The 26,955-nt window shown below is 43.0% G+C and overlaps 3 protein-coding genes across 5 annotated transcripts in view; 1 reads left to right on the top strand and 2 right to left on the bottom strand.

Moving 5' to 3' along the window:
• Positions 1-233: 233 nt before the first annotated feature.
• On the bottom strand, positions 234-16,915 carry baz1b (bromodomain adjacent to zinc finger domain, 1B). Of its 3 annotated transcripts, none has more exons than XM_076892239.1 (22): positions 16,093-16,915; positions 14,802-14,918; positions 13,644-13,788; positions 13,278-13,467; positions 13,012-13,133; positions 12,651-12,848; positions 12,369-12,557; positions 10,949-12,239; positions 10,585-10,740; positions 10,354-10,492; positions 9,142-9,305; positions 8,790-8,904; positions 8,587-8,685; positions 8,255-8,432; positions 7,232-7,417; positions 6,896-7,043; positions 6,509-6,646; positions 6,169-6,316; positions 5,538-5,653; positions 4,733-4,872; positions 4,540-4,646; positions 234-3,344 (listed from the first exon to the last, which is right to left on the bottom strand). In XM_076892239.1, the coding sequence occupies exons 1-22, from the start codon at positions 16,209-16,211 to the stop codon at positions 2,642-2,644; spliced, it is 4,908 nt and encodes a 1,635-aa protein (XP_076748354.1). In that variant the 5' UTR covers positions 16,212-16,915; the 3' UTR covers positions 234-2,641. The 3 variants fall into 3 exon arrangements, with proteins under 3 accessions (XP_076748354.1, XP_076748353.1, XP_004561473.2); XM_076892238.1 differs by having other exon boundaries at positions 10,949-12,269; positions 16,093-16,913; XM_004561416.4 differs by lacking the exon at positions 6,509-6,646 and having other exon boundaries at positions 10,949-12,269; positions 16,093-16,910.
• A 725-nt stretch (positions 16,916-17,640) lies between these two features.
• bcl7bb (BAF chromatin remodeling complex subunit BCL7B b) lies at positions 17,641-20,066 on the bottom strand. Its single transcript, XM_004561419.5, has 6 exons — positions 19,901-20,066; positions 19,324-19,399; positions 19,144-19,231; positions 18,678-18,836; positions 18,480-18,583; positions 17,641-18,369 (listed from the first exon to the last, which is right to left on the bottom strand). The coding sequence occupies exons 1-6, from the start codon at positions 20,011-20,013 to the stop codon at positions 18,298-18,300; spliced, it is 612 nt and encodes a 203-aa protein (XP_004561476.1). The 5' UTR covers positions 20,014-20,066; the 3' UTR covers positions 17,641-18,297.
• A 3,298-nt stretch (positions 20,067-23,364) lies between these two features.
• The window catches only part of hip1 (huntingtin interacting protein 1), a 51,298-nt gene continuing 47,707 nt past the window's right edge, over positions 23,365-26,955 (top strand). The window contains exon 1 of the mRNA XM_004561421.4: positions 23,365-23,720. Coding sequence (XP_004561478.1) covers positions 23,604-23,720 — 117 coding nt within the window. The 5' untranslated portion in view covers positions 23,365-23,603. The remainder of the gene's footprint in view (positions 23,721-26,955) is intronic.

Raw genomic sequence — 26,955 nt, 5'->3', positions numbered from 1 at the left:
TAGGTGTACCTAATAAAGTGTTAGTATAGTTGACTATGTTGAGAACATCTGAATCCAAACAGACAGCTTCACCTCTTCATGGAACGCTTTGAGTCCAAGTCGCTCATCCTTCTGTGAATAATGAAACCATTTATCCTGTTATGACGGCTTTGGCTTCGACATCCAGGGTTTGCAGATCATTTGTCTTCCACACAAAGATTCAGATGTTCCGAGAAAATGAACCAACACCAGTGTAAAACAATGATTTGATATTTTATTAAAAAGTAAAGACAACTTGCTTGTCAAAGCTAGCCCATTTTTTGTTTTTTAAAATCACAAAGTTTACAGACGGACGGCAGTGATGTCAGCCTCATCAGCTCAGCACAAATCAAACAGGGAGAACTACGGTCTTCATCCATAGCCTTTATTGGAAATTCTTTACAAGTGAATCCTCAGAACTTGCCCAAACCCAGCTTTTAGAGACTATAAATATATATAAAAAAGGAGGTGTAAAAGGATTTTGCAGTTGCTCCAAGTATAAAGAAAGCATTTACAGCCAGATCTCATTCTGAGAAGGGCAGTTTGCTCGTTTGTTGACATGTCAATTTTTACAAACATTGTTGACAGCTGTTAATCGTGTCGGGAAGCTGAATTTAAACAAAAACAATACGGGGCGAAAACAATCAGTGGCCGAAAGAAAACAGGAAAGTTTCGATGGTAACAGCACTAGAAATAACACGGGCGAACGGCACAGCACAGTACAGACAAAAGAGGGCGACCCAGCCACTGCCACATCAGTATACAGGTAATATATACACACACACACATTTGATGGCAGGCAACCAAATAACTACACATGGTTTTCTGCACACTAAGAGCTAAAATATCCCAGCACTATGAAGCTCCCCTGCAGTGACAGGCAGGTGGTACAAGAGTACAGCTAGCAGCACTGCCGCTGAAGTACTTGGAAAATGCTGGCACCAGAGTAATAAAAGTGCAGGTATAGAGCGCCACCTGGTGACTACACCAGGAGATGTGCTAGAAAACCTTTGATTTACCTTTAAAGAGCTGCTTTACCCCAAGTCTGAGCTACTAATCTAATTGAGCTGAACCACAGCGCTCACTGTGTCACAAAACGTAAAAAGGGAAGATTTCTGCTGTTGACTATGCGAGAAGTAAAAGAACTCGTGGCACGTTCTGAAGAGAGCCCCGTTTTAAAACCTTGCAAATTCCTGGGTACTATTTATTATTTACAAATAACCAAATAAAAAGTGCAAAAATTATCAAAGGTTAAAAAAAAATGCCCATTTGTCTTAACAAACATCACATCTGCTGCTTTTAAACACTGTTTACAAATGTTTATGCACATAATTTCAAATATAGTATGGTCCTGCAGCTGCTGGCATATTAAGTGTACTTTACACAGGAGGAGTGCAAACTGACGGATCATTTGAGGTACCTTTAAAGTGGCAGGGCACTACAGAGGGGGGAAAGGTTGAACAGCTCTACAAGCCGACAAAGAGGGGGAGACTCAGAGTCCGTCCCTGATAACATCTTGGCACCAAAAGCTGGGATGAAGCTTTTTTTTGTTTGTTTTAAACCAGTGAAGTGATTGGACTACAAAGCCCCTTTCAGACACAAGCTCCTTTCCTTCTAATGGCTTCACATCACACATTTCGCGTTTTCTTTCTTGTGATTGATAAATTAGCCGAACGTGTGGCTTCACCGCGAGATCTCAAGGCTTCTTAATAAGGATTTCGCAAACCAGTGGTCACCATCATGGTAGCTACATCCAACTTCTAAACAGTTTGTGGTTTCTAAAAATGTCCCGGGGCTCTGTGAAGCCTGAAAATTGACTCAGTGCTGTCACTATCAAGATTGAGGAAGCTGAGAATCTTGTGTCTGAAAAGGAATTTTGATTTGCAGTCTCAGCCCAGCTTTGAATGAAAGATTTAAACCTGGACTAGGAGGGAAAATATATATATATTTATGTATGCATATGCTAAATCTAGTAAAATCCTATGGTGTTTATCTATGAACATGGAATTAACCAAAGATTGTAAGCAAGATGCTTCACAGAAAGAGCAATTTACAAGTGACGGCTATCAGCAAACTCCTAGATTGTTTGTAGACACACCAACACGATCTGTTACAGTCAGCGACTCGTCACAGATGCTTGGGGGGGCAGAGAGCTAGCTGGACTCATTCCTGAAGCACACCAGTAAAGCCATGTCTCAACTAAGTGCGAAGACAAGTCCCTCTGATTACACTGTACTCACGTTTGGAGAGGACACAAAGCAGTTCACAACATTTAAGTCAAATTACACTTGTGTGTGAGGTTGTCGACTTTAAATCGAAGAGTCTTAAGAGCTATGAGGACCTCTTGATTATCTCAAATGTCTCATTTTTCTTGGTTTGGAAAAAAACAAACAAACAAAACATCACCAATATTAAACATGTTACAAATATATATCAGTTTTCTTCTCTTGTTTTTCCAAAATATGAGCATAGACTTATTAACACAAAAAAAAGTCCTTCTGAGGATTAGGTCCCGCTGGCTGTGTGAGGAGGAGATGAGGCGCTCGTGGTCATCGTTCTGAGGAGCGGGACAGAAATTTTTAAAGCAAAGAGAGATGACAGAAAACAAACAGCACCCTGGATTTCACGAGCGTTTCTGTCTCTTGGAATGTCGCTGCTGGTTTGACCGGTCCTCGTCGCTGCTCGCTGCCTCGTTGTCGCCCCGGCCCCTGCGCTTACGAGTTCTTCGTGTTTCCCGCTCGCCGTCGCTATCCTGCTCTCTGTAATCCTTCCTGCCCGAGGTGGCAGAGGTTCTCTTACTTCTCCTCCTGCCATCGTCATCATCATAATCATCATCATCATCCTCCTCCTCATCTCCATCCACCTCATCATCCTCTTCCTCCTCCTCACTCTCGCTGTCGTCATCCTTCTGTCTTCGATCATTTCTGGTTGTTTTCCTCGCATGAGATTTTCCATTTGTCATCTTCTTCTTGGGCTCTTCTTCCTCTTCCTCATCTTCTTCCTCCTCCTCCTCCTCCTCCTCCTCCGATGTTGCAGGAGCTTGGTAGACACGCTTGCGGGAACGCCGCCGGATGTAGCTGAGACCAGGCAGCAGCTTCTGGAGCAGCTCGGTGAACGTCTGCTCCGTCTTGACCATACAGGAGAGCACGGTGCTGCCCTGCTGGTTGTACTCCTCGGCATTGGAGAAGACCAGCTTTACATCTTCCAGGAAATCCTGGGCGTGGCGGTACGAGCCCTGGCTGAACTTGCCCAGCATTGTCTGATAATCCATGGGCTGAGAGATGATATCTAGGTAGTCCTCTGCCTCTTCAGAGGAAACAGGCTCCCTGAAAGAGGATTTAAAGCATATGATGAGTGTTAGACTGGAGACCTGGGACCATAATGTGTCGCATGTTTTATAAAAGTCGAGAAACATACATAAGGCATATTAAATATAAACGTTTAAATCCTGTTAGACATTTATTGGAGGCAGAGACACAAATCCCTTTGGGGTTGCGTCATGAGGGAGATCCAGCATCAAACATGCAGACCTACCCATTGTGGTGATCCCTTCTGAAAAAGGGAGTCACATGAGTCAGAGTGGTGAATGTGACCACCAGCTACCTTGTCTCTTCAACATGTCTGAGCAGCTCCCTGAAGACCATCCAGCATGTTTAGTACAGTAGTTATTATCACGATCATAAACTCTCAGAGGAGCAGTTCAGCCCCGCACCTTTCTCTCTCACAAATCTCTACTGCTGCCAGGATTAGCAGCTAATAACCAGCCATACAACCCACACCATTGCTCTGTGTAAAATAACTTGCAGAGGTCAGCGCTCGATCTAGAAGGAAATAGTGCCCAAGAGGCTCTGGGCTTTGCAGTTTTCACACTGTTTCTGCCGAGAGAAAACCATTTACAAAATGTGACTCAGTCTGATAAGCTTGTAATATTTCTGTGGCACACAGGTTTTTGAATGCACAAGTAGTTTCCATAGACAAATGCTTTCCACGCTGATGGAAGCATAAATACAAAAGTACTGGTCCACCTGCACATTGAGCAGTGCACCTAGGTGCCATGGAAACCATGCCACGAAGCTCCCAGCACACAACGTTTGTGCTGATGTTAATGCCAGAGCAGGTTTGAACTCTGCAGAAACTGACTCAGTGGTCTGCAACTGAGTTTCTCCTAAACACTCAAGATGACACCAGTAACAGCTGCAAGTACAAGGAGTCAAGAAACTTCACAAACCACCTTGATGCAGTGGTGACATCCTATCATAATACCACACTTACATTCAGTGAGCTCTTTAGAACAACCCACTCTTAAATGTCTGTAGAGGCAAACAGCATCAGGCTAGGTGCCTGATTTTACACACCTGTGGCCACCAGGCTCAAAACAGCTACATTCAAAGAGTAAGAGGTGTGGCCCAACACTTCTGTCCCTATAATATCTGTAGTTTGGCTAATAGTTGAAAAGGTTGTTCAGGAGTCAAAGTGGCTCCTGTTTCACATGTACTTGTGTCACATTTCTTCTTCCCTCACCTGAAAGGCCAGCTGTAGCGATATTTCATCAGCTTCTTGAGGATTTCCTCACACCTCTCCAGCTCCAGCACCTGTCTGCTCACTCCTGTCTGGGAGCTCTGTCGCACCTGCAGAGACGGCACACACAAAAGCTATAATTTTAGGACAAACGATACAAAGCTGGTCTGTTCTAAGCTCTCTGTAAACTTTGTACCAGTTCGTCGATGTCTGCAGGACTGTTGGGGCCTGTTCTCTGCTTGCCGCTCTGATTACTAGAAGAGGCCGACTTCTTTGATTTACTTTTTGAGCTTTTCTGCCGTGATGAAGACTGCTTATTTTTCTTTCTTGGTCTCACTGTGGAGGAGGAAAGACACGGAGAAGAAGCAGAAGTACAAATTAACATGTATAATGCTGCAGTTTCTCTCATGAAATCAATCCACATCCAACTGTTCAATTCTTGGCATTTTAAGAGGTGGCTCGAAACATTCCCAGGCCACCATGATTTGAACGTTCGCCTGTCTGAGCCTCACGCTTGAATTGAGAAAGATAACTGGCTCTTAGGTGCACCGACACCTCTCTGTTGAAACTTCTAAATCATTATCCTTGACAGGCAGGCCTGAACTGACAGAAGGGATCATCCTGCCACATACTCTGAGTGAAGCCACGGTGACAAAGCTTCAAAGCCAGGTCCAGACCTGAGCTGTGCAGCATCACACACAGACAATGAGACAAAGAGGACAATGGCTGAAATTCCCCATCAGCATTCCTTTCATTCTCAACCTTCAGCACCAAAGATCCTCCATTTCCAAAACAAACTCAGGTCTTAAAGCCTTTAAAATTATCCTTTCTGGACCATTAATGTCTTCACAACAATGATTTTAAAAAAGGTATGGAAAAAATGCTAATGGTAACTCAAACTGTTGTATTCCTCACCACCTCCTTAACTGTAGGAGTGAACTTAAACTTGGTCAAAGAGTTACAATTTTTTTTTAACCTAATTTTCTCTGTAAAATACTCACAGCTGTGTCCCATGGCTTTGTAGTCATTCTCTTCTTCGTCCTCATCCTCTTCCTCAGAGTCCTCCTCTTCAGACTCCTCCTCATCGTCTTCTTCATCAGAGTCTTGCTTATAGTTCCTGCAATGGAGAGCTTGCCTTTAAAGACAGCTGATGAAGTATAGGGCAGACACATCTGGGCTTTAGTTACACTGGTTGATCCGCTGCTCTGTTTGTGGAGCACCCTGAAGAGGGTCTCCCCTTTCACTATATCCAGCTACCACACCATCAGTGGGGTGTGCGATTACTGATCACATGATAGAAAACTAATAAAATAAACAATGTGTTTGTTAGACTATGTCCTAACCAGCTGTTTCTCAGCAACTGTACAGACAGGTTAGCATTAGGGACTGGGGCACAGGAGAGATGCTTTCTGTAGTCACTAACTGTCTGAATACTTTGATGTATATTTAAGGTGTATGTCAGCTGAAACCAGGAATTCCTTTAGCCTTTATTTATATTTTGGTTATCTTTTTCCTCCATGAATGTGGTAGTGGTAGGGTCTGTGCAAGATGGGCACTTTCAGTTATATTTTAGTCTCCTTTTGTTTTGAACTCTTTAGGGATCAGCTTATTTAAAGAGTGGAGGACAGTTACCTTACGCGGGAGCCACGTCTGGCCACAGTCGGCTGGCAGGCTGGGCACAGCCACTCTCCATTGGGAACCCGGTAGAGAGCCGGTCGCAGGCAGAACAAGTGGAAGGCCTTGTTGCACTCATCACAGAGTATAAGTTTCTCATCATCACCTGGAAGAGATCAGCATCAACCATAAGGCCTTTTCTTTTTAATTTTAAAGCCTTAAGTTTTATTCTGGGTCTTTTTAGCAGCCCCACATATTTCCACCTCAACTCCTTTTGCTTTTCCTGACCTTCAGTGTATCAACAGCTCAGCAAATCTCTCACATGTTTTCTACTGTCATCTTATCACTACAGGTTCACCTGTCGGCCTGCGGAGTGGTTGGCTCCGTATGTAGATCTGCCTGACACTACTACTCTGATGTGCTTTGACTCTGCAGTTGCTGCCCTGCCTGGATCTACACTCCTCCAACTTCAGCACAGATGGGTTCTCCCAGAGCACTAGACAGGAGGGCAGAATATCATTTGGCAAGTGCAAAATGCTTCACTTTAACCTTTATGAAGTTTACATGCAAATTAACACCATAATAATCTGGCAAATTCAGAGTGAAACTAGATAATAGTGCAGTTTTTGTTGTCCTCTCTGGAATTTGAACTGTGCGTAATCAATAATGCTCCCATCAGCTGCAAATAACTGGTGATGTGCGTTCTCCCACACAGAGCGGGGCAACCGTGGAAAACATTTCTAACCTTTCCTGCGACAGACTTTGCAGCGAGCGTTCTCAGCAGACATGTCCCACTTTATGCAAGCGTCCAACATTCCCAGCAGCACGTGCATGCGGGAAAATGTCTGGGCCTCTCGAATAGCGGTCTTCCACTTCTCCACTGCTGTTGCTACCTGTGAGGAGAAGTAAACATTGAAAATAAATTAATTGGTTTTGGGGGGTTTTCAACATTTTTTACTTTATTATTTGTTTTAAATAGCAAAAATCAGAATTTCAGTTTCAAATGAATAAAACTTGACCCTGATTTGGCTCCATACTGCTTTAGCATCAGAGTGCTAACAGTTCATCTCTTTCCTCTTACCCTGGCCTCTTCTGCCAACCGCTTCTCCTCATCCACCTCTTCAGCCTTGCTGCTTTCCTCTCCTGCTTGCTTCTTCTTCTTCTTCTGCTTAGGAGCCATGAACCCCTGCAGGAACTTTTTGATTACACAGGCCTGAATGGTGATGATACACTCGCCGAAGTCTTTCAGGCTCTCCATGTCTTTCAACTGTGACAAGAGGATGAAGCAGACAGAGAATTTCAATTCAAAACACAGACGGTATGCCCAGTAAAGTCACAAAACTTCCCCGATGGGTGCTTCATGAGGAAAGAGCATCTCTCTAGACCAGTTAAACATCTAAGTACAAATGTTTCATGGAGATCATACTCCCTTAAAATTTACAAAGTGTACAGAAAGTAATATTTCTTGTTAAATCAGCTCCTCTATATTACAAGTAATCTGTTTAGAAAAAAGGTTAAGGACAGCCTGATGCGTTTTAAGAAAAATAAGCACAATTTCAACAATATCAGGTTTCCAACCTGCAGTGAGTCCCAAAGTCTTCACATGCAGAGTTTTGGTAACTAAACTAAAAACAGTATTTTACATCTTTATGATTGAAATAATTTGTGTTTTTAGAAGGACATTTACACTTTTGTGCTGTAGGCCCACACTGGCATCGCCACACCAGGTTTGGCAGTGAATTTTACTGAAAAATTTGAGCAATTAAAAATGACCAAGCATTTCTTACACCCTGGAAAGCCAATCAGTGGGCTGTTCTGACCCCACATTTGTTTACACCGTGGCTTTTAATACTTACACTAAACATTTCAGAGCCTAACTGTGTACTTGGTTCTACCATATATGCCTTCCACACTGAACATGATTTCAAAACATCTGTTTTCTTGCACTAGTTATCTGTCTAATCAACCACTATGTCCCATGCCCATTGCCTGATAGCCTGAACAAACACTCTGACTACATGCTGTGCCCTTTTAGTAGAATTTAAACACAGATTTTCACTAAAGACTGGGAAGAGTCTCATTTTCAAACTGTCTGACTATTCACCTTGTCCTCAATGTCCACGTTATCGTCCAGGTACCCGAGGCCGCCCTTCTGCAGGCGTGAGGCTACTTCCTGGATGTCGCTACGCAGATATTTGAGTAGCTCTGCATAGCCGTCACAGGTCCTGAGGCCGAGCCTGGCTTTCCGGGTCAAATGGATGGAGTGGAGTATTTCCTGATACCTGACACAGTGAGAGGTATTTTACATTATCACCACTGCCACCATAAAAATCATAGACATGAACTACAGATGAAAAAATAAACAAAAAAAAAAAAAAAACCTGAACTTTGCAGTTTTATATGGGTTAAAACAATCTCTTATAATACTGCATTCACCTGCTTTGTATATTTGACTTTAGTTCGCTCTCTCTGACCCCCTGAGAATGAAGACTCTCCACCAGTTCCTCCAGCTCAGCTGAACTGTCACATATGAACCTGAAATCAGAAGTGAAAATGAGGAGAAGATCAATTAAACAAAAAGGATAAAATGCATCAAATGAAAGTGAAAAAGGAAAATAAGGACAGACATAGACACCTACCAAAGGTTCTGTCCCTGTTTGGGAACAGTAGTTTCTATACAAACATCTGGTGCTGCTCCCTGCTGGGCTCCTTCACTAACAGCACCGTCTACACTGCCATCATCTTTTTCAGTTCCTGCAACATAAATAATAATTTAGTGTCTCGAGATAAAGCCATGTGTGGAAATTTGTTTCTCAAAAACACACATTAACTACCAATTATGTGCAAACAAGCCTGCACACAGAGCAAACAAAACCAGACAGAAACAACTGGAAGAAAAAAATAATAATTCTATATCAGTTAATAAAAATATTTGCATTATTAGATCTAAAGAAAAACAAACATTTTTCAAGAGAATGTATTTTTGCTTACCTTGTGAATCAGGAGCAGGGGCTGCCTCACCGTCCTCCTCCTCTTCTACCTCAGGCTCAGCTGGTTTTTCCTCTGGTGGAGGGGTGAAGCTGTAGTCTATGCTTTCGTGCACCCAGCCTTTCTCGATGTACAGACCAGGAACCACATCAGAGAAAAGCCAGAATCTGCACAAAAATATCACGTATGGTTACAATTTACCAAAGTGCTTCTGGTAAATATGTTGTTAGTCTTTTAATTTTGAAAGACTAAGAAACAGGTAAAATGTCCAGAAATTTTGTGATACCCATTAATTTATGACATTTACAATACATCCCTGACTAGGGATGTTCCTGGGGACTAAATTCTTATTCCCTAACCTGACTAATGCACTATTCTAACACTGAGAAGCAATCAGATAAAGTCACATTTGAGACCAGTTTAATGAACAATGTCAGAAGCTCCCTAAAAAGGCATTTGAAAAAAATAATTATTAGTACTTTGCCAACTTAACCTCTGAAAAATGAATCAATTGCGACTGAATAGTGTGGCACATTTTGAATCATTCATAGTGTACAGCACATTCATTTACAAATACAACCCGCGCTATAAAAATTTAAATAAAAAAATAAAATCATAAAACAATCAGTCATCCATCAATTTTTTCCAGACTTCTGTCCCCAGCCACCTCCCTCAGCTTAACTGGGCATAAACCGAGAATACCGAGGCGTTCCGGGGACAAACAAGAGATGCAATCTCTACAGCATGTCCTCAGTCTACCAGGGTCTTTGTCCTGGCAGGACACGCCCAGAACACCACACCAAGGAAGCAACCACCTCTGCTGGCTCAGTTCAATGTGGCAGAGATATAGTTCTACTCTGAGTCGCTCCCAAATGGCTCCTCACTCTATCACTAAGGCAGAGCCCATCTGTCCTTCAAAGAAGTCTCATTTCCATTGTTTGTATCTGCAACTCATTCTTTCACCTTCAAAATAACTAACAATAATATGCTTTAAATAAAAAAAGATCAGGCTTAGATTATTTGATTTGTCTTCAATGATGTCAGGCTTGCAGCGCCATCTAGGGCAAACAGCTGCATGACATTTAGGACACAGCACTTTACCTGTAAACAGTTTCAATTAAATTAATGACTGGTATATCTGGTGCAGACGATTTCATCTGTGAGCAGACATGATGTTTTGGCACACTGAGTTAATTCCTCGTGTTAAGTACCAACCTGTTGTGATTTCTGTCGGTACCTAGAGGAGTCCTGCGCATCACTTGTCTCGCTTTGGTTATTCCATCCTGAAAAGCCCTCTCTGCAGCCGCCCTCTGTTTACGCATCCGCTCCTCTTCAGCCTCCTTCTCCATGCGTTCTAAAAGGAATAATAGTAACCAAAAATAAATAAAGCATACTATGTAATGAATCAAAGTTATAATTAGTATCAATCTTGCTTAAAAACTGTACCTTTGTTCTGTCTGTCCATCTCCTCCTTCTCCTTCTTAGCCTGCATGGCCATTAGTCGCCGGCTCTTCACTGAGCTGATCATGTCCTCTGGTTCTGGCTCAACCTTTACTTCCTTCTTGACCTCCTTTTTAGAAGACCCTTCTTTTTTCTTCTCACCTTTAACCGCATGCAAAACACAAATATGTTAATACAAACAGGCACGTGTTGTGCGATACTTCAAATACACACTAGACTTGAAAGGCATCTACTTTCTCTGACAATTCTTAGGGTAAAATGTAGATGCACAGTTTAGAAACTGTGTGTAAAGTACACATTTGATTCACAGCAATATATTGAGACTGGTAAAACTGATGATCCCTCCTACCTTTGTTCTCCATCTCCTTCTGCCTCTTCTTCTCAGCCCTCTTGCGGTCATTGGCCTCTTTCAGCATTGCCAAACGCTCCTTCCACAGCTCAGCTGACCGCTGCTGCATTGCATCAACATGGTCTTCCACAGAGTACGTCATCAGGATCCGGTGGCACAGCGCCACTAACAGGGTGACTTTCTCCTCGGGGCTCAGCTCAAACACCTCGGTTGTCTCGAGTTTATCCAGGAACTCGCTGGTCACCACATCGTCATATCCACCCATGGCCCCAGAGTCTTCTGAGCCCTGGCCGCTCTCCTCACCGTGAGCGTCACATGGTCGCAGGCACAACCGTGCCAGCTCGGAAGCTGAGTGCATAGTCAGAGGAATCTCAGATAAGGGCATGTCGAGCTCACTGTAGCCCTCAGCCAGCTCATCCTGCAGTAATGTTTGGAGCAGCACCACCAGCACACGGTTTAGATAAAGGAAGCCAGACCGTTCCCCAGCTAGCGCTTCCATCAGAGCCGCTGCTGTGATGGGATACTGGTCATTTGGCATCAGCAGCCCTGAGTAACAGTGAAGGAAGTCCACAACCATGGCCACATTCCCAAACAATGTGTTGGGCAACCCCTCAGGCATGTCCACAAGCTTGAATGCAGGCAGAGGCTTGCCACCTTCGATCTCCTGATCTTCGTATCGGCGCGACTGTTCACGGCGGACCAGCATCTCCTTCTCTCGTCTCTCCTTGGCCTTTTCTCTTAACTTCTCTTTGAGTTCCTCACGCCTCTTCTTCATCTCTTCCTTCTTTTCCTCTTCACTCATGGCTGCCCATCGCTTCTTCTGCTCCAGAAGCTCCCAGCGTTTCTGCACTAGCTCCTTGAGTTCCTCTGGCAGGCGACTACGATCATCTGGGGACAAGGTCTTGGCAGCTTTGGAGATAAGGGATGAAAGGGAGTTCTTCTTATCCTCTTTACCCTTGTTCTCCTTGTAGTAACGAAGGAGGTGGAGAGCCATAGGGTGTAGTGGCTTCCCAAGTTTCGGTGTACCAATGCCAGAACTACGAGCTCTCTTCTTTGGGCTTCCTGCAGCACCGCTCTTAGCCAGATGCAGTAGAGTCATCTGCTTCATCTTTGGCCCCTTAGCACCAGCTTTACCGTCCTTTTTGGATGCTTTGAGAACATTGAGTTTCTTCTCACCACTCTTTCCAGTTTTCTTTCCTTCTTTTTTGTCCCCTGACTTTTTGCCAGATTTCGGAGTGGAGGGAGCGGAGCCTTTACCTTCTCCTTTCTTAGGGGTTCCTGAGTTCTTTACCTTGAGTGGAGAACCATTCATTTTTATTTTCTGAAATACAACCAAGGAACCATTAAACATAACAGTGACGTTTGAGGGATACCTCATAAATGAAATGACATTTCACCATGTACACACAAGCTGACTAACCTGCATGTGGCCCCAGATGGTGGGACTAAGGGGCATGCCTAAAGCATCTTTCTTCTTTTTCTTAGTCTTTTCTTCCTTCTCATTGCCCGAATCTTCTCCTGGAGTGTCAGCAGTCTTGAGCTTCTTGTTAGGCTTACCCTCTGGAGATGACAAGCTCTTGCGCTTCGTGGAGGGATTCTCTGCCAAGAACTTGAGATGTACACAGGAAGGTGAGTCAAGAACATGCAACACTTAAAAAACTGATTTAAATAATGAACAGCAAAATGAAATAACTAAACTTACCTTGTGTGGATCGAGAAGAAAGTCGTTGAATTTGCTGGGCAGGTTAAATTTTTTCACCAGTTCATCTTCAACCACCCAGGGAGCACTTTCTCCCATGCCCAGCCTTAGAGCATAGTGTCTGATGAAGTAGCGCATGATCTCCTTGGTTGGAGGACGCTCTGTTCTATAAAGACTGTCCGCTGGGACGTCACAGATCACCTATGACACATGTTGGAAATTTAGAGTCCAGTTTTTCTTAAAATCACCAAGTCTATTGTTCACAAGTATATGAACCTTAAGTATAACCTTTTATACTCTAAAAATAGAACACACTCCACACACCATTTCTTGAGTGATGATGTAAAAAAAAACAAAAACAAACCTTGTCCTCATTGATGAGCTTTACATCATACTTATGAGGAAGGAATTTAGGCATTGCCCATTTCTTCCTCTCTTCTTTCATGGCAGTGGGTAGTTTCCTCGGAGAACGTCGTGCTCTGTCACCTAACAGGAAGCCAAATATCATATATTGAACAAATACTGTATAAATAAACAATTTTAACCTGCTTATCCAAGCAGCATTTACAACATGTTCTTAATTTTATCCACGATGCAAGATTTCGCCTCCTAAAACTGATTGGCACTCACTCAGACTCTCCCTCCTGTTCTCCTCTCGGGGAGGAGGCTCCTTCCTCTGGTTTTCCTGGCTTGCGTTCTCCTTGTCGCTGGATGGAGAGTCACAAGCACCTTCAAGTTTCTTTTCCCCAGACTCACCCTCTGTGTTTTCCAAGGGGTGGATCTTTACCACTGTCACTCGCAAACTTTTCTCCTTGCCCACCTGAAGCCAAGATGTAAGATTTGACATTATATGAGAAATTTTACACACACACTATAACTTTTAATGCAGTAAATTATCAGGTTACAAAAATAAAAAATAAAAAATACTGACAATATCATAAGATTGACATTACAGACAAGTTTAGAAATGTAATAAGAGTAAGCTGTCAAACTGACCAGGAAGTCGCACTCTTCACCCACAGCATATTTGGTGAGGATTTCCACCCAAGCCATCTCAACCAGTTTGTCTAAAGAGACTGTGTTGTGGTGAACCATCTCAAGGACTGGTTTCTCAAACCACTTTGGATACTCCTCTTGAAGCCTGCACACGCACGCACGCACGCACGCACACACACACACACACACACACACGCACACACGCGCGCACACACACACACACAAAGTGATCAATGGTTAGTTTATAAAAAGGTAACAAGTGTGACACTGTCTTGCAGCTCCATCGTTCTCTGTTCACAGGGGTTGTGATGCTAACACAGAGTTCATCATCACATGATTTGTTTTACTTTGCTTAGATCTGCAGTGCAGAAATCAACCTGTGATAGACACACCATGACCCTGAACTGTAATAAGCAGAAGAAAATAGATGGATGGATCGTTTGCCGAGGGTTGCCAGTAGGGGGAGTAGTTTCTCTTGGCTGAAATAATTAGAGTGTAAATACTGTACAGCTCATGATCCCGACTTACTTCAGCTCTGGGCTGCTGAGCACTGCTCTTCCCAGTCTCTGCTGCGACATCTCTTTGGGCCATATTTATTTTTTTGTTCTCTCTCTTGCTAAAAGGACATAGTGATCCCATATGTCAATACATATTTCAAGTCAAGTGGACCGAAAGAGATGAGTTGAACCATTTTATTATTTTCCATAGGTTCAAGATAAAGGAACTCAGGCCCTTGCAGATTCAAGGATGACTGAGTCACTCGCCCTCTAAATAGACTGAGAGGAGGAGCACAAGATTTATCCAATCATAGCAAAGCAGTAAGCCTTGTGACCTTCACTGGGGTTGTATGGTTCCCTTCTTTGTTGATACCATGAACTTCTTTTAGGTGACTACTGTGTATTTCTTGCACAGTCCTTCCACATAAGTAGGTGTGGTTTTTACAATCAGAGATTTATGCAAACCAGGTTTTACTGGACATCTGAATACAAAGGGCAGGACCTAAAGAATTGAATCTATGCATTTTCACTCACTCAACAGCCTTTATTAAAAGTGCATACTCTGTTTGGTCTGAAATCAGCATAGTAGACCAACAGAGCTTTCACAAGTTAACATGGAATAATGAATGTGCACGTGCAACACTGTGGATGTAATACTAACAGTTCGGTGACTTCTTGTTCCTCCTCCCATGCCTCTTTGTGAGTGAGCTGGCTGCTTCCAGTGCTCTTGCATGTCCAAATGCGTTCATTATATCTCTGTAGGCGGGCCTCGTACTCTCTGTGTACATTCGGTCAAGGAAGTTACATCATCCAAATGTTTTCCTATTTAGGGTTTTGTTTACGCACAACAAGCAAGATGCAAGTCAATAAAATTCCATCATGACATTTAACATCACTGAGCATAATGAGAGGTAAAGAGACCCAGCATAAACACATTTCAAAACAAATCATCTGTGAATAGTCCTGTCCTAACAAGACAAGGAGAGGGTTAGGGACGGGAATGAATAATGATTTCAGAGAAAGTCAGAAAGATCAGTTGGATGCTGTGTAATGGAGTATACTACATTTCCATGGGTACTCTAACAACATACCAAGTCAAATTCCCATAGATGGGACTGTTTAACAGCGTAGTGGTTCACAAAGCTTTATTAAGACAATAAAAATGGATAACAGAGTTTAGACACCCGCATAAAGTCAAATATCATAATCGATTGTCCATATCAGCATATTATGGACACTTAACACTAGCTACGTGTGCCACAGCAGGTTTCATAACCTTGCTGACAGTCGTGGACCTTTAAGAGCTTAAAGCGTTCATGTGAACGTTTTAACAACGTGGTAAAGTTCTCCAATTGTGACAACAGAAGAAACCAAGCTAACAACAAAATGCTGTCATAAGTCACTGAACACCTTTCAGTCTGCCCAAAATACGAAAGTAAGTTAAAGCGAAACGGACTCTGAGACTCTTCTGTGCTAGCATTACCAGCTAACACATTACCAGCCGGGGAGCGGCGTCAGTCTGGGCTATTGTGACATAATGGGATACCTAACGTTAGCAACTGGCTAGCTCACCCTGTTAGCATTGCCAGCAGAACCGTAAAACATGAAAGTGAAAGACTCCTTTTCGCCCTTCTCTACAATGACGTGCTATTTACAGTCATATATTTAGCTCGGTTAGGTAAAAAGCTAACTAATAGGTAAAATTATTTAATTACCAGAAACAGCGGAGTGTTAGCTAGCCAGCCTGTCAACCCAGAGTAAACTGTGTACATGCGGGGAAACACTTAACGGGGAGAAATGTCAGGTCAAATTCCTTGCTTTAGCCAGCTTTATAGCGTTCTACTCGTGACTATGAGCACATCAGTTCAGCTAACCAAGACAAAGCCCGCTATCCAGTCTATCGACTGGCTCGATAAGTCGAGACTGATAACCAGCATCATGTTAAAGGATACTCTTTGTTCCTGAAGGCCTCCTTGGTGTGCTCGATGATGTAGACCTCCTCTCCCGGGCCTGGTGGCTCGGCTAGCGGCTTAGCCAGCGGGTACGGTTTCCGGCCCAAAAGCGGTGCCATTTCAAATCCAGAGATGGCACAAGTGCCGAAAGTAAAAACAGATATTCTAGCAACAGACTAGCGCAATAGTACACAATGGTATGTCCTTTGCATGTATCCCAGTATTAAAAATGTCAGAGCCGACAGATAGCACGTCTCACGTTACCGCCGGCAGGCCCGGCTCTCAGCGTGTAGCAGCTAGCTTTCTAGCTAGCAGGCTGGGTTATCTCGTTGCAAAACAATAACAGTGCGCCGCTTCTCGCCGCCGGACTCATCGCACCATCCTTTGCTCTTCTGGAAGTGGTGTCAGGCTATTTTTTACGCTGCACCTTAGGTAGAAAACACGCTGGCAAACGTGTCCCCGGACTCCGTTGTTAAAGTTCAGCACCTTCGGGTGAACGTGAAAGGATGCGAACCGCACCAAAATGAAACTCACGGCAACCGTCAGTCAACAGCAGGTCTGGCGGCTGTACAGTCCCGAGCAAGTGTTCGCAAATTAGGCCTGCTCCCTTTCAAACTGTACTCGCTGCATGCTCTGAAGCTCCTTGGCGTCAGGTAACAGCGTGAGCAAGCGTTGCGAGAAAGTAACCTGAATCAGCTAAGAGGAGGTTAATTCCCTGTCGAAATGGCGGGAGTTTTCAGTCCACCGGCACTGTGCCTCATACCCTCAGAACTCTGTTTCCCCGGTAGCAAGCAGCGTCGCGCGCATGTCCCGCCCCCTCTTCGCTTTCACTGGCTGTCTCGCTGAAGCGCCATCGTCAAATTTGCCTGCAGGTTTCTCAGTGGTTGAATTGTCCTGTCTATTCTCAGTCTTTTCCGATAAACCACGCCCTCATATAATATACATGAGGCAAGAGGGTCAGCTGATGACAATAAAAATTATATAAACCGTTCAAATCAGCACTCTTAAATCATATTTCAATAGACTGAACATGGGTTTTGTCGATATCTAACGAGGAGCTGTCTTGTTCAGTTATCGAATTAATTTTTAAAACCATTGTCTGGACTCCATTTTGAATATGCTGATTAAACAATAGGTTACCCACTACTGGGAATCCTCATGGTGTATAAATCCTAACTTAGCAGGATCTTCTTCGTCTTCAGCTGCTTCCTTTAGGGGTCGCCACAGTTAACCATCTCCCCCGATTTCTAGCATACTGCTCTGTGAAGCCAGCCCCTCTGTATGCCCTCCTTAATTACACAAAACTTACTCTGTGCTCTTCCTCTTTTCCTCCTGCCTGGCTGCTCCATGTTAAACATACATTATTCAGTTTATTTACTGTCTTCTCTGCATTTCCAAACTGTCTCAGTTTTGACTTTCTAACTTTCTAAATGCTCAGCCTGTCCACGCTGTTCACCCCCAGCGACAATCTGAGCATCTTCTGCTCTGCCACCTTTTGTTAAAATGTATTTTGTTAGAGCCACCATCTCCAAACCATACTTCAGTGAGTTAAAATGAACAGTCGCATTTATTATGATTTACAAAATGTGTTCAGTTATAAACAAATGTGTTCAGTTATAAACATGGGCAAATAATATATATATATATATATATATATATATATATATATATATATATATATATATATATATATAATAAAAATCATATTCTTGCATGTGATAAGCCAAAAGAAGCTTCTTCTTTTTTTAAAGGAGGGCACTGTATTTAATACACAATGGCACATCTAAAAACAGCAATTTGCATAAAGCTTCACAAATAACACCTTTTCAAAATCGCCAATAAACCTTCAGAATAAAGCAACAGCATATGGAAACATGCATAATTTCAGCTGCGGCTACCAGGAAAATCAGACAGTTACGGCAACTGCATGAAAATACACAAAGCCTGCGAAATACAGTTCAAAATGCTCCCCCCGTCCTTTTCAAGATGAAAAACGAAACACAGCATGACTTCAAATATTAATTAAAGTAGGGGGAAAATAGAAGATTTTGCAGTTAATACACATTTTCTTAAAAGCTGAATTTAAAATAAGCAATATTTGCGTAAATATATGAAGAGATCCAGAATAATTGTCAAAGCTTTGCTAATCTCACAACAACTGAGGACGTGTTTTGTGTGCATTTTGACAAAACGATCATAAATAAGCTATCTCAGAACAGCGTTCTCTCCTGTGCAAATCTTCTTTAAGGGAGGTGCTCCTGATTCATCCAGTTCCTCCTGTTCAATGAAAAGAAACACATTTAATTAGACTGCAATAATTTTAGGAATGATTTAACAAAGGAACATGCTTTTTGGTCTTCTTTGAGCTCATTTTTAACGCAGTGAACCTGGGTGTCTGGGGTGCTCCGTCTGACAGTTCCTGATGATAGAAGGTCCTCCTTGATGAGAGTGGGTGGCTCATCTGTGCCCTCCTGTCCTGAGTGAACTGGCTCTGCATCATCAAGGAGGCAGCGAGATTATATACTGATTATCGAAGCTTTCGCACCGTCACAACAAATGTGATGCAGTGCATGTTATCCACATACCATCCACGCTCTCCTGGCCGAGCATTGGAGGCTGGGAGTCTTCAGCTCGCAGGCTGGAGGCATGAGGAGGGCTGACCTGCTGCGAGCTGGAGGTGCTGCTGCTGTTATCCATTTTAGGCTGGTAAACGTCCGACAGGAAGCTCTGGTTGCTGTTTTCATCTGGCGTAGCGAGGAAGGGAAAGGCACGGAACATGAGGTTACAGCTTTTACAGCATTTTTGAAATATATATTACTGTGCATTAGTCTCGAGCAACCTCTCATTTCTTCATGAAATGAGCAATAGGTCCAGTGAATTACTGTGACGTGCAAACATACATGAAACTGCAACTGAATATTTGGTATGACCACCTTTAGAGCAGTACTGTTACTAATTTCTTTTAGATTGTTGTTTTAATTTAGACAGCATTAAGTACAAAACAAGTCAGCAAACCTTTTAAAAATTATTTTTAAAAGCCTTCAAACATACCAGTAAAATCCAGTAGAGAGTTGGTGTTTTCCAGGACCACATCTTTCAAGCCTCTAACTTCTCCACCGGTGGATTTGGTGCGATATATCTGACAATGGAAGTGCAATTTGTCAGTTTCAAGAAATGTGAGCAAAATAAGGTTATTAAAAAAATAAGCTACACATGACAAAAGGCCCACACCTGCTTTGTTTCCGTCACTGGCACCCACTTGAATATACGTAAAGACGTGTCACCAACTGTCACCCATTTCTTCTCCCTGGGGATGTGATTAGTTTGATTACATTGAGACAGGAGCTCAGGAAACACCTTCCGCTTTCACCTGGTCTACAGCCTCAGTCTCTAACATGACATGCAGCATACACGCTCACGTTATCTCTCTGCAACAGCACACAATGGACAGCTGCACAAATATCACAATGTGCCCACTAACAGGCATCGCTCACAGTGCAGGAGAGGGTTAAAACCCCCGGGGAAACGTCCGCGGGTGTTTATGAATTACACTGTAATTAGACTAACGGGACAGCGAGCCGGAATTAGCCGCGCTCCGCATGTCAGGCTGAAGCCATATTGACAGCTCTCGGCGGAAAAACTCAGCTAGCCCCGCCCCCTCTGTCAAACTGGAGCACGGGTTGGTCGGCGTCTCCGTCAATCATCTAACTTTTCCGACTGAAGTTTGTTGTGCGACGCAGCAGATATCGGGCTTCGGTCTACTAATACCTTTCCCTCCATATTGTCCCCCCGCGGATCGCTTACGTACCATTTGCGCACTTTCTCGATGGCCGCTAGCACCTTTTTGATGTCGTCTTTAGCCCGACTTCGCGTCTCAGCGCGGCCCGATCGTCCCGACATCTTGATGCTGTTATGATTCATCTACAGATGCATCTGAAAACTTCAAGACCAAGCCCCAGTCCTCCGTTACACTGGTAATCTCGCGAGATTCATTCGTCACATTTTTTTTTCTCCCTTTTTTGTCAGCTTCATTCTGACACCTTATGTTCACACTATATATATATATATATAATGTACTGTAAAGACAGGCTGGGCACGTTTGATTTTATTCGTCTTTTTTGTCCATTATCCATCCCTTCTGACTATAGTGGGGGTTTCTATTTAATGTACAGTTTATTCAAATGCTGTACTTAATGACAGCTTTGAAGGCTGTAAAATGAGACGTGGGGATTTTGTTTTCACATTAAAAAAGTCATTCTCCTAAAAAAATGAAAAATAAACCCAATATGTTGTGGGGTTGTCCCCCTGTGCAGAGCCCCTGTCACCTTTAAAGCGAGTTGTTAGCAGCTCTACTCAAAACTACACTGCTGTGCAAAAGTCTTATTTCTTTATATTTTGCTTCCAAGCAGCCAGACTTTCTTGTCAATTTTTACCAGTGGTCTTTAGGAATAGCTCTCCAAGCTTTCCGAAGATCTTTCAAGCTCGTTGGGAATCAGCTATTAGGTCCAAACTGTGCACTTAAAAAAAAATGGAGGAAACTGGAGAAGTGGAAGCCACCACCTAGGATCTAATGTTCGCTGGAGCCTCATCAGACATGGTCTCAGTGGAAGGGTGGTTGCTATGAGGGGAAACAGGGAGAAGTATCAAAACCATTGTCTGATTTTGATCCACCATATGTAGCACCTGGAAAACATCTGATTGGCAAAGGCTACCTATTTCAGCATGACAATGAGCCCAAACACACAGCCAACAAAGAAAAAGCATGCCTGTATAGAAAATCACACCGCGGAATGCTATGAGTCATGGATTGGCCTCCCCAGAGCCCGGATCTCAACGTTACTGAAGGAGTGTGGGATCATTGTTAGAGAGGATGGAACAAAAGTCAGCCAACATCCAAATAAGAGCTTTGAATGTCCTTCAAGAAGCCTGGAGAACTATTCCGGAAAACCACTTAGAGAAATTATAAGAAAGCTTGTCTAAGAGAGTTTAAAGTTCACATATTGACCTTTAAGCTCATTAGATTTGTACAAACTGTGTTAACAATACAAATTAAAAACAAAGCAAATAAAATCCTCTCAGAACATCTTGGATCCACTGCAGTAAATAATTACGTTTATTGTGCATAAAGCTCTTTTCTTTGCTTTTGTATTGATTTTTGTATGTACTTGTTCCCACATGTAATCAACAGAGGGCAGCTTTGAGTCAGGCATTAGCAGACCTGCTCCTCCCGGCCCTCAGGGGACACAGAGCAAAGGTTGTCAGTGTGTTGATTTATTGCTGAGATAGGAAGGAATCACTGACAGGAAATTATCCTTTGTTTGCTTTGCTTGTCATCTGCAGATAGTAAAGGAGCAGAAGCAGGGCCAGCTTCTCTTTAAGCAACTTGTTTTCACTCTGCCAAGAATGAAACTAGAAACATTGTGACAATATTGTCAAGTAATGTGAATATTTTATTTATTTATGCAAGTTTGTTAACACTATCATCTTTTTAGTAAGAATGAACATAAATAGATTAAAGCCCTTTTTTCAGTTAACATCAGATCAGTGACTGAGAGAGTTACAATAAACTGGATGCTGCCTAGAAAAAATAATCTCAGCGATGAAAAATCTGTATCTTAGTCTCAGACTAAACATTTCTGTGGCGTATGTTTCCAGAATCATCACATTGAATATTTTCTTTTAGTGTTTCTATATCTGTTTGACAGGACACGATAAGACAGCTGAATGTGGGGAAGGCCACAGAAAAAGAAAAATGTCAACATATTAACTGATGGCGTGGGCGGGGACTGCTAGAGCTTCAGCCAGTGGCTGACAACACAGGGAGGAGTCCCAAGGCCGTTACTAGAGAAAATATCCAAATAACAGCCCAGCATGCAGCTGAAAGTTGTCATGGTACCTACAATGGCAGCAACTTCCTGCCACGACTTTGTGATTAAAGGCTTTTCATTTTTCAGAGATTGTGAGGTTTGCACATCACCGTTGATGACAAACACTATGAGTCAGGTGAATTTTGTGCTTTTATTTACACACAATTCCACACATGGACGTCCATCAGTTTACTCAGAATTGTTGCCATCCAGAGGGGGCACGTACTCCTGGCTTAAAATGCAAAATATAATATTTAACTTTGGTTCATATTTAATTTTTTTTAAAGCAAAAACATGACAAGTAACTGGTTTAAGAAATATCTGCTTTTAAAAGTAAAACTAAAATATTTTGATCTTTGGCCATTTCATTGGGTACACCTGTTCAGCTGCTTGTTAACATTTACTTAATCAGCCAATCGCATGGCAGCATCTCAGCGCACTTACGCATGTAGACTTGATCAAGATGGTCTGCTGATGTTCAAACTGACCATCAGAGGGAAGAAGAATGCTGATTTAAGTGACTTTGAATATGATGTTGTTGTTGGTCTGAGAATTTAACGAGATGTTGAGCTATTGGGATTTTCTTACACGACCATCTCTAGAGTTCACAGAGAATGGTATGAAAAAGAAAGCTCAGAGGAGGATTGCAACACTGTTTCCAGCAAATAGGAAGGCAAAAGTAACAACACTTGTTTACAACCAAGGTACCATGCAGAAGAGCGTGTCTGAATGCACAACATTCAGGTACAGAAGAAGACCACACTGGGTGTCACAAAAAAGAGGAAACTGTGACTCAGACTCACCAGAGAGAAATGTTGCCTCGTGTGATGAGTTGTTGGATCAGAGTTCAGCATAAACAACATGAAAGCATGGATCCATCCGGCCTTGTATTAACTGATCAGACTGCTGGTGGTGTAATGATGTGGGGGATATTATCTTGGCACATTTCTGACCCCTTAGTCCCAACTGAGCACAACTTCACAAAGCTTAAATCATCTCAAACTGGTTTCTTGAATGAATTCGCTGTATTCAAATTGCCTCCACAGTCACCACATCTCAATCTAATAGAACACCTTTGGGATGTGGTGCACAAGGACATTCTCATCACTGATCTGCTGCGTGATGCTGTCATGTTAGAATGGAGGAAAATCTCTAAGGGATGTTTCATGCACCTTGTTGAATCTTTGCAAACAAGAAATAAAGCAAGGTGTACCTAATAAAGTGGCCAGTGAGTGTATATTCACAATATAAGCTGTAAGTTAAAATATAAACAGCTGAGTCTATCTCCGCTCTCCACATGTGAGATTTACGTCCTCGCTAACTGTCGGAATTTGGGAACTTTAGTTTGAAAAAGTGAAAGCGGAAGTGAGCCCTTCGCGGTGAGCTCGTGCGCGAGCTTTACGTTGGTGCCGCTCAGGCTGCTCCTGTCATTGACTGGGGTGGTGTTGGTGGTGGACGCAGAGGCCAAATGCTTCTGTGAACGGGGGCGACGAGTCCAGCAGCGCAGCATGGACGGCTGCCCGCCATAGTTAGCGCAGTTCGGAGTCTACTTCACTGTAGCCTAGAGAACGGTTATAAGCTAAAAGCCTCTCTTTCTGTCCCCCCCCCCCGCTGCTGTTTGTTCTTCATCTGCCTCAGACGACAATGGATCGAGTAAAAAACTCCATGCAGCAAGTCCCCAACGCTATCCCCAAAGTGATCCGACGGACCGGAGGAGCCAACAGCCTGGAGCTGGAGAGGGAAAACTTTGAAAGAGTGCAGGTACGGAGCACAGGAGGTCACAGTCATATAATAACGTTATTCTGCCGAGAGTGTGGGATGGAGGTCCCGGGCTGAGAGCCTCTTTATGGCGCTGGTGGGAGGTTTTTAAAAAGTCATGTCAACTTAAACTATGCACAACACTGTGTCACTATTTCTCTCCGTCTGACGCGAGAGAAAGAAATGACACGGGAGCCAAAATTTTCCTTCATTTTAAACGAGTCACCGTGTGACAGCTGAGTCGATCAGGCCTATCCCGTGTTTGCTTTGCTTTTTTTTTTTTTTTTTGGATCCACATTGTTGTCACCTTCCCACACGTCTGTCTGAGATCAGCAGACACAAAACGAGCCCACTGTACAACAAAAGAGCTGTGGAGATGTGGGTCAGTGGCCTTTTGAATTCAGATAACTATTGCATAAAAAAGCACACAGGAGGGGGGCTCAGTGGAGCTGTATCATGTATGTAAAGTGCCTCTGAAGCCCTGCATTTAAGGCAGGACCAGGGATGATGCCAGGTCTCTCTTGGAAATGAGATTTTTAATCTCAATGAGATTTTTTACCTGGATAAATAAAGGACTAATAAAAAATGACGATGAAAATGGGTGAAATTGTAAAACCAAGGTAACTGCCTGTCTTCCTTCCTTGTGTTTAGTTTTCATGGCTGCTGATGAATAATGAATGTTGTGTATCTTTACTCATATATATATATATATATATATATATATATATATATATATATATATGTGCTGTGGAGCCTGCTGCTTCCTGCTTGGTGGTCTCCCCTCCCCTTGCCCCGGACCAGGCGCAGAGGAGGGAAAGCGGTGGGGGAAAGTAGGTCAGATGAATCAAGGCAGCGTGGTAGTGCTGCAACATGCTTTTCCCAATCCACTCCTGCTGCTAAAATCGGACAGTGCAGTCCACAAAGCCTAAATGTGCACAGTAGGTATTTGGCCTCGCTGCCTCTAGATGGTCTCATCCAGTCTGGCCCCCTCTCCGCCAGCCCGTCGCAGCAGCAGTATGGATTAAAGTTGGGGAAAGACGCATGCGTAGCTTTGTGCATCTCGAGCCAATCCTGGTCACTGGGTCACTGTCAGGCTCCTGAGATCACACCCTGCGGAAGGTGCCAGCATGGCAACGTAATGCAGGCACATAGTTGCTCCAGCTTCCGAGGAAACTGGAGGGGGAAGTAAATGTGTCTGAGCAGAAAGGTGTTTTTGTCTTGCTCTAGTGTATCTCCCATTAAAGGAGGGTGAAAATATTCAGGCAAGCTTTAACAAGCCCAAGTTTGATGTGTTGTCGGCAGATCATACTACTGTTTTCGTACTAATGGAGTCAGTTTCCGCCTCGTAAAGGTGTAATTTTTAAGATAATACTCATTGGGATTTGTCACCTGTATGAGAGGAAATGCTTATGTTTGCTTTTTGTTCCTCGTGGTTGTTGTTTTTGTTTTGTTTTGGGGGTTTTTGTTGGGGGGGGGGTTCTGACTGAGGATCCAGAGCTGCGGCAGGAGGTGCAGGAATCAATGAATGTGCTGTCTGCTTTACAGGGATCAACGAGAGATAATCTCATCTGATCTGTTGTGCTCTAAAGCTGCCTAAATCTGCTGGGTGGCTGGCTTTCACCTCTATAGAAATCCCAACAGCCTGCCTGCTTTTAGATATTTGTTTCTTTCACCAGCTTTTTCCTTTTTTCCCCTTTTTTTTCATCCGTCCGTTCACATTAACAAGCTCACCTTAGATGTAAAACTTTTTTTATGTTATTTGTTTCTACTGTTTGGAACAGAATCTTATTATTTCTGTTAAATGTCTTGTTTTGCTGGTTATCAGTGATATGTTCAAGTTTGTTTGGACTATTTAGTGTCAAAAATGACTCGGTATAATAACCCCTAATCATAGCCTCAATGCTTTTTTGCAGATGAATGAATCCAGGCATTCCCAGATTATTCCCAACGCTTCTTTATCTGATTTACCCTCACGACATACTGTTTTAGCCTTTCATGCACGTAGTTCAGCTGACATGCTATTTTTTTCCCTTGAAGACCGATTTCAACATCCGTAATATAGAGCAGTGTGCAGAGCTCTCGGTGTACCTCTCGTTTGTTTATGTTTTGCCAGGAAAATTTGAAATAGGTGCAGGGATTTACTAAAACACCTGCAAACATACATGGAAATACAGTATACAAGACAAAAACTGTCCATTTTATACATCTTACACATTACTTTTAACTGACTTTCAACCTTTTGTCCACTCAGCTCTTTAATTAAATGATAACTTTTGGGTTTTTTTTATTCCCTCGATTAGTTGAGTTTATCCAACCATATAACCCCTTTGTACTGGAGAAGTACCCCGCCTACTCTGCCCACCCTGGCTTAGACCCACTGAGTTAAACAACAACAACTTAAAAATGACTCCAGAATCATCTGCTGTTAGTTGAGACAAGTTCAAGGCGTAAATTAAGCGTAAATTAAAAAATGTCTTCTGTGGTTTTCTAACCACGCTCATCCTGAGAACTTCCTGCCCGATCCTTTCTGTTGTGTGCAAAATCCCCTCTGTCATGTCCACTCGGGGTTATAAAAAGCACGAACCAGGGCAACCTGATAGCACTCAGCACTTTTAATGACATGTTTAGTCTCATAACAGCGACCGAGTCTTTCATTTAGAGTTTAGGCGGATTAAATCTCCGGGGGAGTTCGTCTGAAACGTCATTCTGTGTTTTGGTTTGGGTTGAATCGTAGCCTCAAAGCTTTAGTGAAAACAAAAGAGTAAATAACACAATGAACACCAGCGGGAGTTTTTATCATCTTTTATCTTCAGGCTCCGAAATGTCCAAGATGCCAGCTCCCGGTCCCTGAGCTCCCAGAGGACAGGAGAGGTTTTTCATTTGAAAGCTGGCGTAGGTAGTAATCTATGGACCAATAGGAACCATAATTAGTGCTTGAGGAACATTTCTGGGGCACCAGCTCCTCGGTTGGGATATGCAGAGTGAGCCACAGAGTGACACCACATTGTACGCATGTTACATAATGAAGGCCTTAAAATCAGACTGTCTGTCTGCCTCATCCTTCCCCTTTAATTGTCCATACTGAGGGCACTCCTGTATCTGGATATAAAAGTGCTTTGACTGTTTGACTGTTAATGTTCTCTTTATTTTCTATCAAACTGAACTGCCAGCATTAAGGTTGTTTTGGTTGAGTTTGCAGTCCTGTTCCTGGTGTTTTGGAGGAGTAGTAGAAGCTGGA

The sequence above is a fragment of the Maylandia zebra genome, linkage group LG14 (assembly GCF_041146795.1).
Source record: "Maylandia zebra isolate NMK-2024a linkage group LG14, Mzebra_GT3a, whole genome shotgun sequence".
Taxonomy (NCBI): Eukaryota; Metazoa; Chordata; class Actinopteri; order Cichliformes; family Cichlidae; genus Maylandia; species Maylandia zebra.
This window is presented reverse-complemented; position numbering and strand designations above follow the sequence as displayed.